The sequence below is a fragment of the Misgurnus anguillicaudatus genome, chromosome 5, assembly GCF_027580225.2.
Source record: "Misgurnus anguillicaudatus chromosome 5, ASM2758022v2, whole genome shotgun sequence".
Classification (NCBI taxonomy): Eukaryota; Metazoa; Chordata; class Actinopteri; order Cypriniformes; family Cobitidae; genus Misgurnus; species Misgurnus anguillicaudatus.
The window spans coordinates 9,275,756-9,293,870 of NC_073341.2; the positions used below are offsets into that span (position 1 = coordinate 9,275,756).

General features: G+C 35.0%; 1 protein-coding gene across 2 annotated transcripts in view; it reads left to right on the top strand.

Annotated features, from left to right (window-relative positions):
* Positions 1-1,467: 1,467 nt before the first annotated feature.
* The window catches only part of tp73 (tumor protein p73), a 46,231-nt gene continuing 29,583 nt past the window's right edge, over positions 1,468-18,115 (top strand). For both annotated transcript variants that reach the window (XM_055168329.2, XM_055168330.2), the window contains exons 1-4: positions 1,468-1,655; positions 3,155-3,250; positions 3,519-3,657; positions 10,657-10,902. In XM_055168329.2, coding sequence (XP_055024304.2) covers positions 3,192-3,250; positions 3,519-3,657; positions 10,657-10,902 — 444 coding nt within the window. In that variant the 5' untranslated portion in view covers positions 1,468-1,655; positions 3,155-3,191. The remainder of the gene's footprint in view (positions 1,656-3,154; positions 3,251-3,518; positions 3,658-10,656; positions 10,903-18,115) is intronic.

Below are 18,115 nucleotides of genomic sequence, written 5' to 3' on the forward strand. Positions count from 1 at the left end.
AAGGGATTAGTGTTTCCCGCTCGTGTGCACCCAAACGGCGGCTAACGCCTCCTTCTGTCCCCCCCATTCGCAACCCAACCCTCCACAGCCAAGTGCACTCACACTCAGTGAGCCTATTTAGCCTATACCTGCATAATCAGTCTCATCTGCCTCTTTCTCTTATCTGGCGTTTTTTAACTTTAACAAGTGATTCAAGGAGCGCGTTCTTGTTTAATGGCTCATTTTCTACATGACTAGGCTGTAGTTTGCTAGGGTCAGCATCTGGGTCAGTTGCGGGTGAAGGAAACAGTTTTTTGGATCAAGAGAACATCGTTATTCAAGCCAGAAAATAACTTAATTGGTAAGTAACTGTAATATATTATAAATATATTGTGTTGCAGCTTACTAATTGATATGTTGGTCATTACAGAGGCAATGAAACATTTGTCACAGTACAGTTTGCATTAATAGAGCTTTACTTTAGTTATTATAAAGTGTTCACATAGTCATGTTTATAAACCCACCCACTGAATGTTAGTAGTAAGCGCTCCTCATGTTTTCATCATCCACCCCTAACTTATTACAGAGTCATTTTAACATGGCGATCCCCGGTTCATTATTTTTACCAATGGTCAAAATGACGTTGTAATTATGATTTAATAACTCCTTTTAAATGTAAAAGGAAACAAGTTTAGCATACCTAAACGATATTTGTTGCTGAATATTTTTCTATCTGTTAGAAAATCGATTTTGCCCCGCAAAGGTGATACAGTGGTCAGAGTTCACTATGATAATTGTCTGTCAACAAGTACAGTATAGGCTAAGCCTTATGCTCGATAAAATGGTATGGAGTTTAATTAACCATCAACAAGGCTTAAAATCTAAATTAATATTTTTTTCTCGTTTTCTATTAAAAAGGATTTTGAATCATATCTAATAACAAGACATGCAAAGCTTTAGATATGTGGCCATATTTAGAAAACGAATCATGTGCATATAATATTATTATTATATGTAGAATTTAAATAATAATATATAATTTTCTAATGTTATTATTATTATTATTATAACAAGGCGTTTTTAACATTATAGCTAAAGACAAATTATAAAAGCTCTCTATAAGACGCTTTCGATAAAAGCGTGCTAAATAAATCAAGGTGATAAATGTAATAAATGTGTAAATATAAAAATAATAATAATAATAATAATAAGTATTATTATTATTATTATTATTATTCTACATGTGTTCATGTATGTTTATTGCATACAGTGTTTGTTGAAAATCAATTTTGTTTGTTTTATCATATAGGCTATACACATAAAAAATTAAAACAATGAAATATCCGAACATTATACAGCTGATATTAATTTTCAGGTTGTATGGAGTGTTGGTGGGTATATGTGTGATGAGTTTTGTGTAATTCGTCGTCAAGGGTGCCGCTATTACCCTAACAGTAGTTACAGTATGGTTGCTCTGGAGCTATGTTGTCTGCTTGAGTACTTTCTTCTCAGAATTTTCGTTTTGTTTGTGGCCCAAATTGAAAAAACAAATGTTATGCATCGACACACGATCTTAAATACAACCGTTTTTCTCTGTGACGCATTCACCTGTGAATTCTTCTGTAGTCTGGAGGATATGGATGGTAATATTTTTGGGCTGGTCAGTTTAAGCATCGGTAAGCTATTGCTTTAATAATTGTACTATGACGGATGAAAACGCCTTTTTGTCGAGTGATAATTCAATTCTCTGCCTGAATCCCCTGTTGTCTTTGTATAATTGCTGCAAGAGCTTTAACTCCTCTCGAGGTGGCGGCTATCACGGGAATACAGGTCACATTATGTAAACACGCGGATATACTTCATATAGAAGTATAGTAAACTCGACATAGCCTATAAACGAAAACATTTTCCCTCATATGTCAATTATTTTGACTTAATGTAGCATTTGTTTCTTTAACTTTTTAGATTGGATTTAAATATTCTAAACCTGAAGCATTTTAGTGTTTAATTTTATATTTGCACGTTCTCTTCATATTATTTTTACATGAAGTGGTTCTTTAGAATGCAAAGCTTATTATTATTTGTTTTACTGGAATAAACTTTTGCAGCTGATATATGATTTGGCATTATTTGGCACTCAGCGTTACCGAGGGAACAGACGCGACTCAGGTCGCACACAGTCGTGCGTAATGGCTGAACGCACTCTTCTACATATAAGAGTTATTTATTTCTATTTACGTTGTTTTCAAAAATACAAATACAACTCTGTTTATTGCATTTATATTGCTTATTAGTTGTTTTTTAGTGGTTCTATTTTAACTTTATTGAATTCGTTTTTTGTTAGAATTTAAATAAAGTTTCATCACTGTCATGACTTTGTTATAGTACCACTCTTTAGATTTATGGCGTTTCCGTAAAAAAAAGGAGTAATTTCAAAGGGTGATGTGGACAATATTGTTGAGCAAGGATAAATAAAGAGTTAAACATGTTTTTTAAACATAAAGCTTGCAATGTTTTAAACAACAAAAGAAAATATTACGCTTTTCCCCATAATTTTAAATATAAAATTCTTCCCAAAAATATGAAAATAACACATTGATAATTTGTGACTGTCTGTCTAAATGCGCCTGGATTATTTTTTATGATTAATTGATTTTTATTATTTTATTTTTATACTGCAATAAACTTGCCTGTATTTTTATTTTTATAATTTTCTTTATATTGTCTGGTTACGAAATGTATTTATAGCACTCATTTTCAGGCAGGCAGGTTTGGGCACGTCAAGTCTGGCATCTTTATTTTGAATTTGTGCATCCGGTCTCTAAACCTGCAGGGATTCAAATTTAAGAAGATCCACTGGGCAGCAGGGTGGGAATTATTTTGAAATCAAATCCTGTGCATGATCAATTTTTGCACAATGAAGCAGTTCATGAAAAGATGCTATGTTAGACTATTAATAGTGTTGTTACACAGTAATTATATGTAATTCCTTTTAAAGGTCAATTACAAAATTTTGCAACGTCCATTTATAATAACACATTCAATAAAGTACCATGATCCATACAACATGTGCCAAATTTGGAGTTAGTTATTTAAATATTGGTCACTAAGTAATTTAACTTCCATATCAAAGCATGTTTGCACACATCACAAGTAACTGGTATTTGTGTCTCAGTGTGATCTTCCCAGCGGTGGATTTTTCAACATCCAGGATGTCCCAGTCATCCACTGCTGATGAGGGTACAACCTTTGAGCACTTGTGGAGTACACTGTGAGTTTATTTTTTTGTGTTTTCAGGTTTGGCATGTAACATCCTTGTGTTTGGATGCTTAAAGCGTTGATACATTTTTATGATCAATAATGTCTGTAATATCAGCAGTGCATATTACCATAATCGTAATGTTGATGCAATTTATGTTCTGTGAATTATTCTGTTAATTAGGTGCCCATTAAATGGAAAGTATGTTTTTAGGCACAAAAACTTCAAATGCTTTTATAGTCCAGCTGTAATTTGTTGAACTTCTTTTGTTATGCTATAGAGAGCCAGACAGCACATATTATGAGCTACCACAGCCAGGACACTCAGGGGATAGGGTGGCTACTAGCAGCCTGCCCAGCAACCGCGCTGAAGTCTGCATGGACGTTTACCACATGAGGGACATGAACGACAATGTGATGGTAAGAAAAAATACAATTTTACAATTGCACTGCAAATAATGGAACAATGCATGTGCAACCTATCATTTGCACTTTACAAATGCATACTCAGATGGAGTCACTAACTTTGTGTTTACTGCAAACAAAAAGTAAATGTGGGGCAGTTTTTTTCATTCTTTATCTGTTTCGCCTGTTAAAGTAGCTTTAAGTATAACAAAAAAAAACTATAATACTTAATAAGTCTAAACAAATATCAGTGTCAGCTGTACTGAACTAGATTTAGGGGGCTGGTTTTCCCTCCTTATCCATCAGGATTCCCTCCACAGTCCCTCATTTCCCTCTCCTGTGTAGGTTTTTCCCTCCCTTTAGGCTCTGCAGTAGGTCGCGGTATATTACTGGAGGGTGTAGTGGGAGGCAGCGATGCCTTAATTAGACAGAAAAGCCAAACCGGGAATATGACACCTGCTACTACCTCCCATCTGGGGCGCACGGGCCGAAAAAAATTGATGGACACATAAACATAGAATATATAGGATGGGCGAATCTCATGAATTAATGCCAATTTCATTAAAAATAAGTATATTAGTTAAAAAATAAGAATATAAGAAGCATGTTTTGGGATAGTAAATTAGCATTTTTTTGTATTTGAATGACATCTCTTCTATCATATGGATTGAAGTGCGATTAAAGTGTTTTGTGCAATAATGCAAAATGATTTGAAATTGCTCCAGCCGACTGGTAATCTTAAGATAAAGATTTATGAAAGGTGTAGGTAATCCTTATGTGTTTGTGTGATAATTTAATTGGAAACTATCCCCTTGAAGCCAAAAATGGTATATTCTAAAAGACATGTGGGCAAGTCTAGGCCTGCTAGTTTATTTAATGAATAATCATGAGGCCAAAAAGTGGGAGGGCCAAGCATTTGTTGTCGGCTGCATCTACAAACTGACAGGGCGAGAAGAACTGGCGGAAAACCAGAAAAAGCATCTTACAGTCCCTTACTTTATCTGGAGTTGTTGTATGTAGATAGTTTCAATTTTAGAGCATGTAAAGTCGAGATGTGAAGAACTGAGACTTGCAACACTCACCTGTTTACGCTGTGAGGTCACATGACCAGACCGGTGGGAGAATCTCCCCTGTCTGTTCACATTGCCTTGCGGGATCGCTACAATGCTGTGTATTGGTGACCTGTCTCATTACTACGGTACGGTAGGTGAGCAGTTTCACTGATTCAATTGATTTTTCAGGAGGTTTATTGATTTTTTAGCTTATTCAGAAGTTGTCGCCTAAATTCACTATAATTTACTGCACCTGTCATTTTAGTGGAAATAGTTTTTGGGGTTAATTTTAATATAAGATTTTTCTTAATCAATGAATGTTTGATTCATTGTTATGAACTTATTTGATCTCTGATGGCACTGTATTAAAAAAGATTATACTGTATGATAAAGCTTTTCAGTGCTGTGTTATATATGAGACATTTATTGGATATAACTTACATTACTTTTCATTTTTATTCCGTTTTCCCACTTGGGTTCAATGTTTTTTTAGCATTGCATTAATTATTCATAATATTTTATACTGGTGAATTATATCTCCTGCTAGTTTAAAAAAAATATGCATGAAAAGTTGGCTTTTATCTGGACTTATATTAAAAATATTTATATAAGGCTGATGCTGTAGCTACAGTTCATCTTTCAGACAAACACCTGTTGATCTTAGTTCATGTGTACAACATCAGTTTTGATGAGTTTAATCACGAGAACTTTAAAAGATGTTGTTAAAAGTTAAATTAACAAACTAATGTCTAATTATTGTCTTGGTTTTTATTAAGTGTTTGCAATACAGTCTGTTTAAACTAACTGCTCTTAAGACTTTTTAGAACTTTTTATTTAGTAAATTCCTTTTAATTGATAATATAGATAGATATAGATATACTTACAGTAGATTATTAACAGGATTTAAATGAGTAATGCTAAATAGATTTGTGATGAAAAATCTAAACATACAGATAATAGCAATGCTTTATGTTTGCAGAAGAGGGTGCTGTTATTACATGTAAGCCTGCAAAACTTTGCTACACAGTTTAAGTGGCATTTACAAAGATCTGCTTTAAGCTTTTCTACTTTTCATATGCTTTGGTATTTTACACGTGACATCACAATGCGTTTCTTTTGGCTTTTGATAAGCATTTTGGATTACAATGCTTGTTTGCGTACACTGTAAACAATTTCTGTAGAAATTACAGTATTACTGGGTATTACTGGCAACTAGCTGCCAGTAACTTACTGTAAATTTTACATTTATGTTATTTACTGGCAACAGTTTGTTCAAAGTTAAATGAACATGAAACATTTACAGTCTTTATCTTTTACAGTAAGTTACTGGCAACAGCTGCATAATTACAGGTAATTTTTACACTTATTTACACTTTAAAAAATGCTGGGTTGTTTTATATGCTGGGTCGTTTGAAAATATGGAAAAACCCAATGGGTTTAAATAAACCTGTGCTGTTGATTTCAACCTGAAATGCTGTTTTGGGTCAGATATGGACATTTTCTACACTGTAAAAACTGTTACTTAGATCTAACTTTTAGGACTTTTAAAATTAAGGCAACATTTTCCAACTAATTTTTGTAAGTTTATTGAACTAACTGATATTTTGAGTAATAATATGGATTAATATGGATTTCAATGAATGCAAAAATATTAAGTAGCATTTTAAGAAAAAGCAAATAAATTAAGGACAACCAATGTCAAAAATATCAGCATATTATACACAGACTTAATTAAAATAGGTAACTTTTAAATGAAAAAATACTAGTTAATGTCTTCTGATTTATGAATTAATTTTATTATTATATTATTTATGGTTTGTTGTTGTTGTTTTATTCCTTGATATGAGGGCACGTAACATTTATTCAAGCAGCTTTAAAGCGTAACATACTTACAAGCACTAGTCTTCTGAACAATGTTAACTACAAAACTCAAAAGAAGAAACAGAAACTCTTCCATATCTCGAAGATAAATGAACATTAAACACTATCAAGTCTTTCCTTTTAGGTAAAAACATATAAAATAGAGTTTAAATTCAAATTAGACTCTCCAAAAGCAGTCCCATGCAAAGCATGCTGGGAACTACGAGTCCACTGCCTAGTTAGTTATGTTTAATAATAAAATCATTAGTTTCAACACAAAATTATTAAGTTAATTACCTTCTTACAAATTTTAGTGCATTATACATGATAAAATGAAGTTGAATTTGCTCAATGATGCGTTCATTTAGGATTACTTAAATTATTATGTTATTTTAACTCATATTTTGATTAAAAAAAAGAATTCAAATCTTGTAACACAGTTTACTCATTTTATTTTGTTAAATCTACTAAAGCAAAGAAACACTTTTTACAGTGTATGTTAATTAAATCCAATTGTATCTTTTACAATAAGTGCACTGAATGTATGAATGAATATCACTTTTCATTTTGTGTCATTCTTATGTTTTTGTATATGAAAGTGTGTATTCGCACAGTCATTGCAGAATGACTGAAGAATGTGAATGAGTCTATAAACCGTTAAACGAGTGACACTGTGGGGTGTGTGCCGAAATTGAATCATCAAATATCTCTCTCTCTCTCTCTCTCTCTCTCTCTCACAATCATACACACACACACACAATAATGCTTCAGTTCTGTTTAAACTTGCAGAGCATGTTTAAGCATAGTAATGAGACACACCTGAGTTTGTGTGATTGATTCTGAGCACTTTTCTCACATCTATTTGTCAATTTTCAGACATCACATATATCCTTTATGGAAAGCCCCTAATTTAAGTGGGGAAACTTGAATCTTCTGCTGTGATTAATGTCTATGACAAGCACCACTATTACTATTTATGCTCACACTGTACTTAGGATTTGAACAAACTAAAATGCTCAAAACACATTAATAACCACATAGGAATGCTCGCAAACACCCAAAACACTCTACCACTGTGACAGCAAGTTATGTACATTGGCAACTTTTCTATGTATTCAAGCTTTGACAAACGTCTTTTTCACTATAATATGTTTGAATGATATAACATGACAAGAACATTTTCTCCAGCAAGTACACACTTGACTGCAGACATGCCATAATTAATGCAATATGTGGTTTCTGCAGCCGCTTTAATTCACTGTGTCCTCAAGGATAATGATCATCTTTATGGACTGGTGAGAACAGTCAGTGGTTGGTAGACTTTTGGGACATGAGGGTCAGTCGTGTTTATGGTTTCACCATTATATCGTTTGACAGCTGAAGCTGATTTCTTTTAGTTTGGACAATGTGCTATGTGAAAAAGAAGGTAAATACTTTATGCTTGACTGATGTAGAAGCGTGTTTGTATCTTGTTTCAGATGTGGCAAAGGTTATACTGTCTGTATGACAATCATTACTTATTTGTGTTTTCCAATGAATTGTGTTAAAATAAAATTTCCCTGAATTTTAGGATTGATGGCGATAATCGTTGATATAAAAAGTTGACAGCAACTTTTTAAAAATAGTTGAAATGATTTTTAAACTAAATTTTGTGGTGTGTTTAATATTCTTTGATATTCTGGTCCCTCTAAATGGCTCTTCCTTCAGAGTAAAGGTTTCGTGATGTTATTTTTTCATTCTAAAAGATTGGTTAGAAAAGCACACTTGTCCTCGACAGGCCACACATTTTGTGGTATGTTCACTTGCAGAAAAAAGGTACAAAAGCTGTTACTGGGGCGGTACCCTTTCAAAAATTATACCTTGTCAATTAAAAGTGCATATACTACCTTAAAGACACATATTGGTACCAAATGTACACATATCTGTACTTAATGATACATATTAGGATCTTTTTAAAGGATATACCATCCCAGTGACAGCTTTTACCTTTTCGTACCTGTGAGTGTTCATAGCAAAAAATTCAAAGTTAAATACGTCAGGTCATTTTTTAAAATATTCTCTAGACCAGGGGTCTCCAACCTTTTTGTGAGCAGGGGCTACCACAATAGATAAAACAAATCTGGAGGGCTACCTTTGGATATAGTCTACTTAAAACTTTTTTCTTTTACTTGTTGATTTTATTCTACTTGTTGATATGTTTTATCGTTGTTTAAATGCTACATAAAACACATAAAAGAAGAAGTCAAGCTAATGAGTAAATATTACAATTGAATATGCTTTTGGCAGGCACCTCACAGACTCTGTGCGAGCAACCGGGCACCATGTTGGAGACCACTACCCTAGACTCTATAAAGTGCTGGGTTGTTTTGGGTCTGTATTGGAGAGAACACACTGCTGGGTTAAAATGACCCAACTGCTGGGTTATTGTCACTCAACCATCACGTGGAATAGTAACAATGACAGGGTGATTCTCACGAAATCCTGATTTAGAAGGTGTCCAGCATCAAACTTTTTATAAAGCCCTTTTATTGCACATATAAGATTAAGCTCTGAACTTACTACCATTATTTTTAGAGGATTTAAAAATATTTCCTATAGAATTATTTACATTTTTTAAAATATCATTATCAAAAATGATCATTACCGCAACATGATATTACATTAAATATAGGCATTTAAAAACTCATGTTTCGGTAATGAGAACTAAAAAGTTGTCAAGTTACTATGACCAACAGAATTTCAACTTTTATCTTGAGTGTCACAGTCAATTATGTCCCTTCCAACAATGTTAGTTCTTTGAAGGCTTAAACAAATACTTGAAAATTGTTGCGGAGGATGAGAAATTGGTCTTGGACACATTTATATTCGTTATTATTGTCTCCAATGATAACCAAATACCACATGTTTCTTTACTGTAAATGTTTATAGTATAACATGCATTGAAGCTTTTTATTTTTTTTATTTTTTAATTATAAATATTTCCATGTCAAAGAACCCAAATCCAGTCATGGACACGTTGCGGTAATGAAAATTTCCCCCTTAAATGTGGAAAAAACAACTAAATTGGTTTGTATGATGTCATTTGAAATATGTGGTGCAAAATAGTACATGAAGAGATGTTTGTAACTGTATGCTTCTTATTTTGATAGCTTTACTTTAATTATCGAAATGTTTCATGACACCTCATAAGTCTAATTTCGCGAGAATCACCCAGCTGCTGCAAAACAACAAATAATGTTTTGAAAAATAAATTTGCTAGGAATGTTGTCCTACAAAGTGCTAAATTATAAAACAAATACTAAATGTTGCAAACGAACCAGTCAAAAATGTGCATTTGGGCATTCTGCAGCAATAGTGATCAAAAGGTCATGGGTTTGAACACAGGGAACACATATGCTGATAAAAATGCATTATTGGTTAGAAAGGACAAACCCAGCCGTTGGAAAAAAATTATATTTGACCCAACAATGAGTTAAAACAACCAAGCATTTTGGGTTGAAACAATTCAGCATAAGTTAAATAAGTTTGGTTCGTCTTTTTTGGCTCTTTTTTAGAGAGTACTTTGTAATGCACTGTAAGTCGCTTTGGATAAAAGCATTTGCCAAACGCATAAATATACGTAAATGTATAGCCAAAACATTCAAAGTTTAGAATTAAATGCATATTTGTAAATTACATGTTTTCATTGTTGTAACAGCTTTAAAAGTGAATGCACACAACAATACTGCCAAAACCTGGATCTGTTTGTCCATATGAGATGTACCTGTTGAGATGCAAGACATGAAGGCACTTTATAATTTATGAGTGGTGGGTATGATTTGGGAATTTGTAGGGTAGAGAAAAGAATCACAGACAATTAGACATTAGACAGATTACGGTTGTGTTTTACAACCTAGCCTTCACCTGAAGGCATGGCTCCTTCCCATACACATACATCCCAGTGTAATTGGAGCTCCGGAGGGAGAGAGGATGGTTGCAAACTCAACTTCTTATCCCCTCCCTTATTCCTTTAAGTGTCACATTTTAGCCTCCCTTTTTCACCTGTTCCCCTCCCACTCCTTTACCCGTCTCACCTTCTTTTCCTTGCTCTCTTCCCATTCAGTCTCAGTACAGCCTGCTGAGCAGCAGCATGGAACAAAGTTTGGGGAACAGAGCAGCTTCGACCAGTCCGTACAGCTCAGAGAACACCTCCAACGTGCCAACGCCGTCACCCTACTCCCAGCCGAACTCCACTTTCGAGGCCATGTCTCCAGCCCCGGCCATCCCGTCCAACACCGACTACCCCGGGCCTCACAACTTTGAGGTCACCTTTCAGCAGTCTAGCACCGCCAAATCAGCCACCTGGACGGTGAGTAGAGCATCTTGTAAGTTGCGTCACCATGGTATCATGTGAGCGGTAAAGCTGGATCTGTGTGCCGTGAACACTTGGACGTACAATGGTTTTACCACATTTCAGATTCTTAACTGTTGCTCTTTTTGATTTATTTGCCAGACTCTCTTTCGGCCTTGTATAGTTTATCTTATTGCATAAATGTTGGCTTTTGGAGTCGCCTGGTAAACTTAGAAACCTTAAGTTTGAATTCTTTAGTGCTTGCAAATATATTTACTTGGATATTAGAATGTGTTGTAAAGTAATTTATATGCAAAATGTAACTAGAATCTATACACTTACACCATATTACACCACTTCATTACTTACACCATACACCATAGTGTTCAACAAAATTTTGTAACTGATTTTTAAAGAGCACCTATTTCATTGCTAAAAACAATGTTATTTATTTGGTATAATACAATGTGTTTTCGTGGTTTATGGTTAATTTTACACATACCGTGTATTTTTGTAGCTGCACATTTCACTCACTTCCTGAAACGCATGGATTTGAAAAGCTCTGTGTTCCTGATTTGCCAGCTTTTCTGTACGTTGTGATTGGTCTGAATACCTCTGACGTCAACAGGAAATGTGACGCTCCTTACCATGTTTAAAAGATTCGGTCACAGTGCAATGCTAACAGGAGTTAATTTACAGGCTGTGAGTCCAAGCGGGAGGAATTATGATAATGTCGGTCTTGTCTACATCACCAATGGGAAGTAAACTGTTGCCTACAATCCGTGTGTTTGTTGTAGTCCAAGAAAAGAGATTTACATTGGAGACGATAACTTGTGTCATCATTTACTTTGGGGTTTGCTTATGGATAACATGTACTAATACACACTGACACACCAAAGGAAATTTAAAAACGTGAATCGGACAATAGTTTTCAGATAGTGGGCCCTATCTTGCACCCAGCGCAATTGACTTTGTCAGTGACGCATGTATCATTTCGTATTTTGCACCGGCGCACAGCGGGTTTTTCTCTCCTCAGACGCATGTCGGCAAACTAGGGAATGAACTTGCGCTCCCTGGGCGGTTCAGCGCAAAAAAGGAGGCGTGCTGCGGCGCAAACCATCTCTTATGCTATTTTGCAGTTTCAAAAAACAATTGCGCTACTAACCAAAAAAAACTAGTCTAAAGTCAGTGGCGCGTTGCGCGTGGTTCATTATGCTATTTTAAGGGCGCATGCTTGACCATAATGTATAGCGTGCACAACGCGCATTGCCTATCTAATCTACACAGATGCAACAGTTATTTTTGCAAATCATAAATTGTTATAATAAAAAAATATAAGATAAGGGAAATCATTAAATCATAAATTGTTACAATAAAAATATTAATACATGAGATAAGGGAAATCATTGTGGTGAGCATTGTGGTGATAATTTTTATTTATTTTGTGTGGCAGCGTTAAATAATTATCATGCAAATAACGATTAAAATATTTTCATAAGTTTGTTGTGTGGCTGTATTACGTTTATTTTATCTAAATAATAATTAAAATGTTTTCATAAGAAACCTTCATGTATGTAAACTTGATTTGTAAGTGTACTTTGGGGTTGGACCTTGCTTGCGTTTCTTGTGTCCGATTTCAAAGCCCCCAAACCCTTTCAGCGGTGAGGGTGGACGCAGCGATGTCCTCCTGTGTGCCCTGCGTGCCCGATTTATGCTGGCAAGCTTGGGATCCCCGCGTCTCCTGACATCATTGTAGTGCTTGGCTCAGCTGAAGAGACAATTGCGGCTATTTCCACTCACGCCTGGTTAACCAACGCTGATTTGATTCCCCATACAAAACAACTACTCTGTCTTTGACTGCTTTTACAAGAACGTTGGTCTCCTCGGCTGTGAACCGCTCCTGGCGTGCGCCTGGTAAATCCGTAATAATAATAGCAACCCGCAATGGAACTTGCGCCCCTGCGTTTAAAGGGAATGTTGGATAGCGTTCTGATTGGTTTATTTGACGTTACGCCCAAACCACACCTATGAATAATGAACCTACTTCAGACCAACCCCTTATTGATTTGCGCCCGGCGCAATACTTCTTTCTCCCGCCGGGAAAATAGCAACAGCGCCCAAGATTCGCCCACAAAGTCACATGCGCTTTGCGCTTCGAACTTGTGTTTCAGATCGTTAAAATAGGGCCCATTGACATTTTGTTACTGGGTCAAAGTGATCCTTCCTTGTAACTATTCTGACTCAAACTTTATTAAATTAGGTTGTAGTAAAAAGTGCTATAGTGCAAAAAGTGATGCTGTAGTGTTGTGGATGGTTTCCAGTGAGTTGCTATGTGTTTTTCAAGGTGTTTTGGGTGGTTGCTTAGTGGATATCAAAATTAAAAGTTTACCCATATGATCCTGTTCCTGCCCCCTTTTAAACAACACTGTAAAATTGCTGTAGTTATACAGCAGTTTGCCAGTAACTTACTGTAGATTTAAAGGAAAACACCACTGTTTTTCAATGTTTTACTATGTTCTTACTAGGGCTGCGTATCGATTCAGATGTTCCAGATCGATTCAATTTCGATTCACAAGCTATCAAATCGATTCAATTTCGATTCTCGATTCGATTTTTAATCCCGGTTCTCGGACCGATTTTTATACTCGGTTCTCGATTCAACTCAATGAATATAGAAATACAAATACTATATTTATAAAAAAGAACAGTGGACAGAAGTTTACAAGTGGGTAATTAATTTAAAGAAATTAAAAGCCAAAACACTATCGTCGTCGTCTTGCTTTCAAAATGCTTCTATACCTCTGAATTTTTATGTGAAGGTGGCATCAACGTCGACGAAGCACCTGAAACTGCTATATTAAGCACTGAATAAATAAATGACAGGCTCGCCTCTCGCTCCTTGGTAACATCTAGGGTGACATCTAGTGAAAAAGACTAGTAATTAGATTAACATTAATCTTACGTTCAATGTTTGCCGAAATAATATATGAAAAAAATTGATTTGTGGGATTTGAGAATTGATTTAGAATCAACCACGTAAAAAAACAATGAGTAATCGAAAAATATTTTTTTTTGCCCAGCCCTAGTTCTTACCTCAAGTTCTTATCTTTTTTCAATGTGTGCATCTTTGTACAGCATGTTGTGAATGTGTTAGCATTTAGCCTAGCCCCATTCATTCCTTAGGATCCAAACAGGGATGATTTTAGAAGCCACCAAACACTTCCATGTTTTGGGCAATAAGTAGCCTGGCTCCGCCCTCCTACGTGCTTCCGCTTAATTTTCAATTACGTCTGGAACTGCTGTGTAGAGTTTGATTTTCTCCTGCAAAAATCTGCAGGTCCAATCAGCGAACAGAGGGGGGTGGCTAAGAACGATGACGTTGAGGTCGTGCGCCAGACTTAGTGACATACGTCACGACCAAACGTTAGCGATTGGTTATGGCAGATTCAGAGTCACTCTGGGCAGATCCAATAGTTTTAAACTTCAACAGAGGACCCTCCTTAACGGAAGTAACGCTTTGCAATGGAGCGCGGCCAGACTCTCTGTACAAATGAAATGAATGAATGGTTGGACCAGGCTAGGATTTTCCCCCATCTTGTGGTGAAATTGTATTTTGCATTCAAACAAATATTGCTCTCTAGTGCCTCGCTTTTCCAAATGCATGTTGCAACTACAGTAGCCGTTCACTGATCTCCTTGTCCGTTTCAGCTGGTTTACATGTTCTGAACAGAAGGCTATAGTGCATTTTTGTCCCTCTCTGCTATTATAGTTTTTCAATATGGCAAAATGACATGGAAGCCTTCTAGGACTTACCCTTTCAGTGTAAATAAAGAGAAGAAATTCTAAGCGTACAAAGTCAGATCATCGGCAAAGGAAATTTGACACCAATGTGGACATATTTATGAATAAAGACATTGATTTTGACTAGTAAAAAAACGACATATTGTCCCTTTAAAGACTGTTACATGAGTAGTTACACGAGTAAGTATGGTGACACAAAATAAAACGTGGAGATTTTTTAAGCGAATAAAAAATGAAAACTATATTGTATGGCAAAAGAGCACTTTTGCTGGCAACAGTTTTTTCAGAGTTAAATGAACATTAAATATTAACAAGTCTTTATCTTTTCAGAATAAAACTATAAAATAACAGCCTCATGGAAAGCATTCTGGGAACCAGAAATCATCAACCTTTTTCAGTTTTTTTCTTCAGATTTTGGTTCCCAGAATGCTTTGCATGATGCTGTTATTTTAGTTTTATTTTTTTTAAAGAAAAAGTTAATGTTTAATGTTCATTTAACTTTGAACAAACTCTTGCCAGTAAAAAACATACATTTAAATCTACAGTAAACAGCTGCCAATAATACTGTAATTTCTACAAAACAATGAGGACTTTTAAACATGTTTTAACATCAACAATGTAAAAAAATCATGTCAGATTGCCTAAAAAGCGATAACACACATTCGCAGAGGTGGAAAGTAACGAATTACATTTACTCACGTTACTGTAATTGAGTAGTTTTTTTGTGTATTTTTACTTTTTTGAGTAGTTTTTAAAATCTGTACTTTTGCTTTTACTTAAGTATGTTTTATTTAAAGTATTGTACTTCGCTACATTTTAAATCATATCCGTTACTGAGTAAAAAATATTTTAAAAAGCAAGGTGATAAAGACGCGCAACGGATGTAAATGGGCGGGGCCCGGGGGAACGCGCAAAAAGAACCATGGAGACGGACGAGACAGGCGCGCGCTATTGCAGACCCGCCTCAGTTCAAGTCTTATGAAAGAAACCCCTGGTCATATTTAAGCGACCATTTTCCACTGACGCGAAGCGAGTGTTTCATTTCTATGAAAGGTAGGATTCATGCTCTTAAGTACGAAATTGCACGACGCTTTTTTAATACCATGCGCATTATCTTCCGAGGTCTAGCAGCTTCGCGTCAAGTCAAACAGAACTTCAAAACGTCCTCGAGCGTGCGCAGGTCAGTAGACATTGCAGAGAGAGAGAGAGAGAGAGAGAGAGCGCGCGCGCGAGAGAGAGAGAAGAATAAATGTCATCAGGCACCCAGGTCAGGGAAGTAAGAAGATAATAAACGTGTCAAATGTATATAGACATGGCACTCATCTCATTATATGCTCATTTACACTATATATAGTTTAATAAAATAATGTATGTTACCAGCAATACATCAATTACAACCTTACTATAGTGATTGTATTTACAAGCTGCTGACCACCTTCAAAAGTGCATAACTCACATGTAAAAATCATTAAACAATTCCATAAATGTTTCTTACTTTAAAAAAAGCTTTTTATTTTATTAACTTTTTGTTATTGCACTTTAATTGTTAATATGTTCCTACAATTAAAAACAACTAGTTTGAGATGTATATTCCCTTGTCGTTTTTGAACTATACTAGAATCCTCCACCTCTTCCCGCTGTAAAAAAAGTAACTTTTACTCTGAGTAAAGTTAAAATGACTTACTTTTTACTTTTACTTGAGTAGATTTTTAGACAAGTAACTTTACTTTTACTTAAGTAAAATATTATTAAAGTAACTTTACTTTTACTTGAGTACAATATTTTAGTACTTTTTCCACCTCTGCACATTCGTTTAATAAGCAATAATAGAGTTAACTTTTGAACATTTGTAACTGTTTAAACGCTGCCCAATAGTAATAATAATGCTTGGCATTGAAAGCAGAACGTGTGGTGTCCACGGAGAAGAAATCACAGTAATGGCGTGAAACCAAAGCCGTCAGTGTTTTCCCCAAAGTTTAGTGTCGCCATGCAGAAAGGTGCTACATCAGTTTGTCATTGAGTTGACCCTCTGAAACAGGAGATGAGGCTTTTTCTTGTGTTGGGTGGCTCTTGGGTTGTTTGCTGGTTGAAGTCAAGCGTGAGGTTTGCTCTTTGACTTGATGTGGAAGTGTAAGGTGATAGCACAGCCAGAAAGGTGAGTGCTATGGCCATCACTCAGTGGCTCCCTGTGAAAACTGTCACCTTTGGCACGTCACGTTATGCTCAAAGACTTGGTCTTTGTCAACCCTTTCCAAAATGGGCCTGAATGGAGTTTTAGGCAGAGATTGCTGTTTACACTTTAGGATAAGAATCAGGTTCTGCATTTTAAGCATGTCTCCAGACTCACATTTAAACCATAATACTGGCAATTACTATAAAGCTTGTTGTCTCTGTATTGCATTTTCACAAGCAGCTGGTATGTGTAAGAAATAATTGACGACGTTACACCACAGCATTATTTTCAAATAATTCAAAGACTGGAGTCAATTATTCTGCTTATACCTCGGTAACCAAATACATTGCTCTGGTGGTTATTTTAAGACATTTGATAGGTCAGGTGTGCGTTTATCGAAAAATAATGCATGTGGCACACTTCTAAGCCAATCAGAATAAAGCATTCAACAGACCCGTAGTATAATAAAGAAATAGTTTGATGTTTCATTCTGTATATCTTAATTCACCTGTTTGTTTGGTACAGAGGTTATGTGGAAATTATTACCCAGTCCTGGACTTTGATTGATTTATTACATCATGGAGGTGTCATGTGTGCATGAATGGAGTGATAAGGATTTTTTGTTACAGTTATGACAGTGATCTTGGACTTTATAGTGACACTCTATACTCGACATACTATAGCTTGACATTGTAGAAAAACTGTATATTCATGCTTACGTGATTTGTGTGATTATTTTAATTATAAGATTTGTTTTTATGCAAGCAAAAGTGTCAAATAATAGGCGATATTTTAATAGTAATTTGATGACTGGTTTAAAGTAGAGTAAACAGCTTTGAAAGCTGAACTTTAAAAGTACTTTCATTTTTTATGTATTTGTATTTAAAAAAAAAAAAGATATATCTAGTTTAGATAGAGTCGCTATTGAAAATCAATTTACATGACATGCTTGGAATATTAGCATTGTTATTGTCTGGTTGTATCACTTGACTTTAATATTTATACAGTAGGTATATAGGCAAATAATAAAATTAACACTGTAAAAATGCAGCATAAAGTTAAAACAACTTGGTTTTTGCAAGTCAATTCAACTATTTTAAGTTTGACCTGTGATAAGTTGACATAACTTATTAAAAAACAAGTTGGATTAACTTAATTTTTTAAGTTAAAGTAACATAATAAAAATAAAAATAAAAATATAATTTAATATAATTTAAAAATAAAAATATAATTGTGAAAAATGTTGTTTTGACAAAA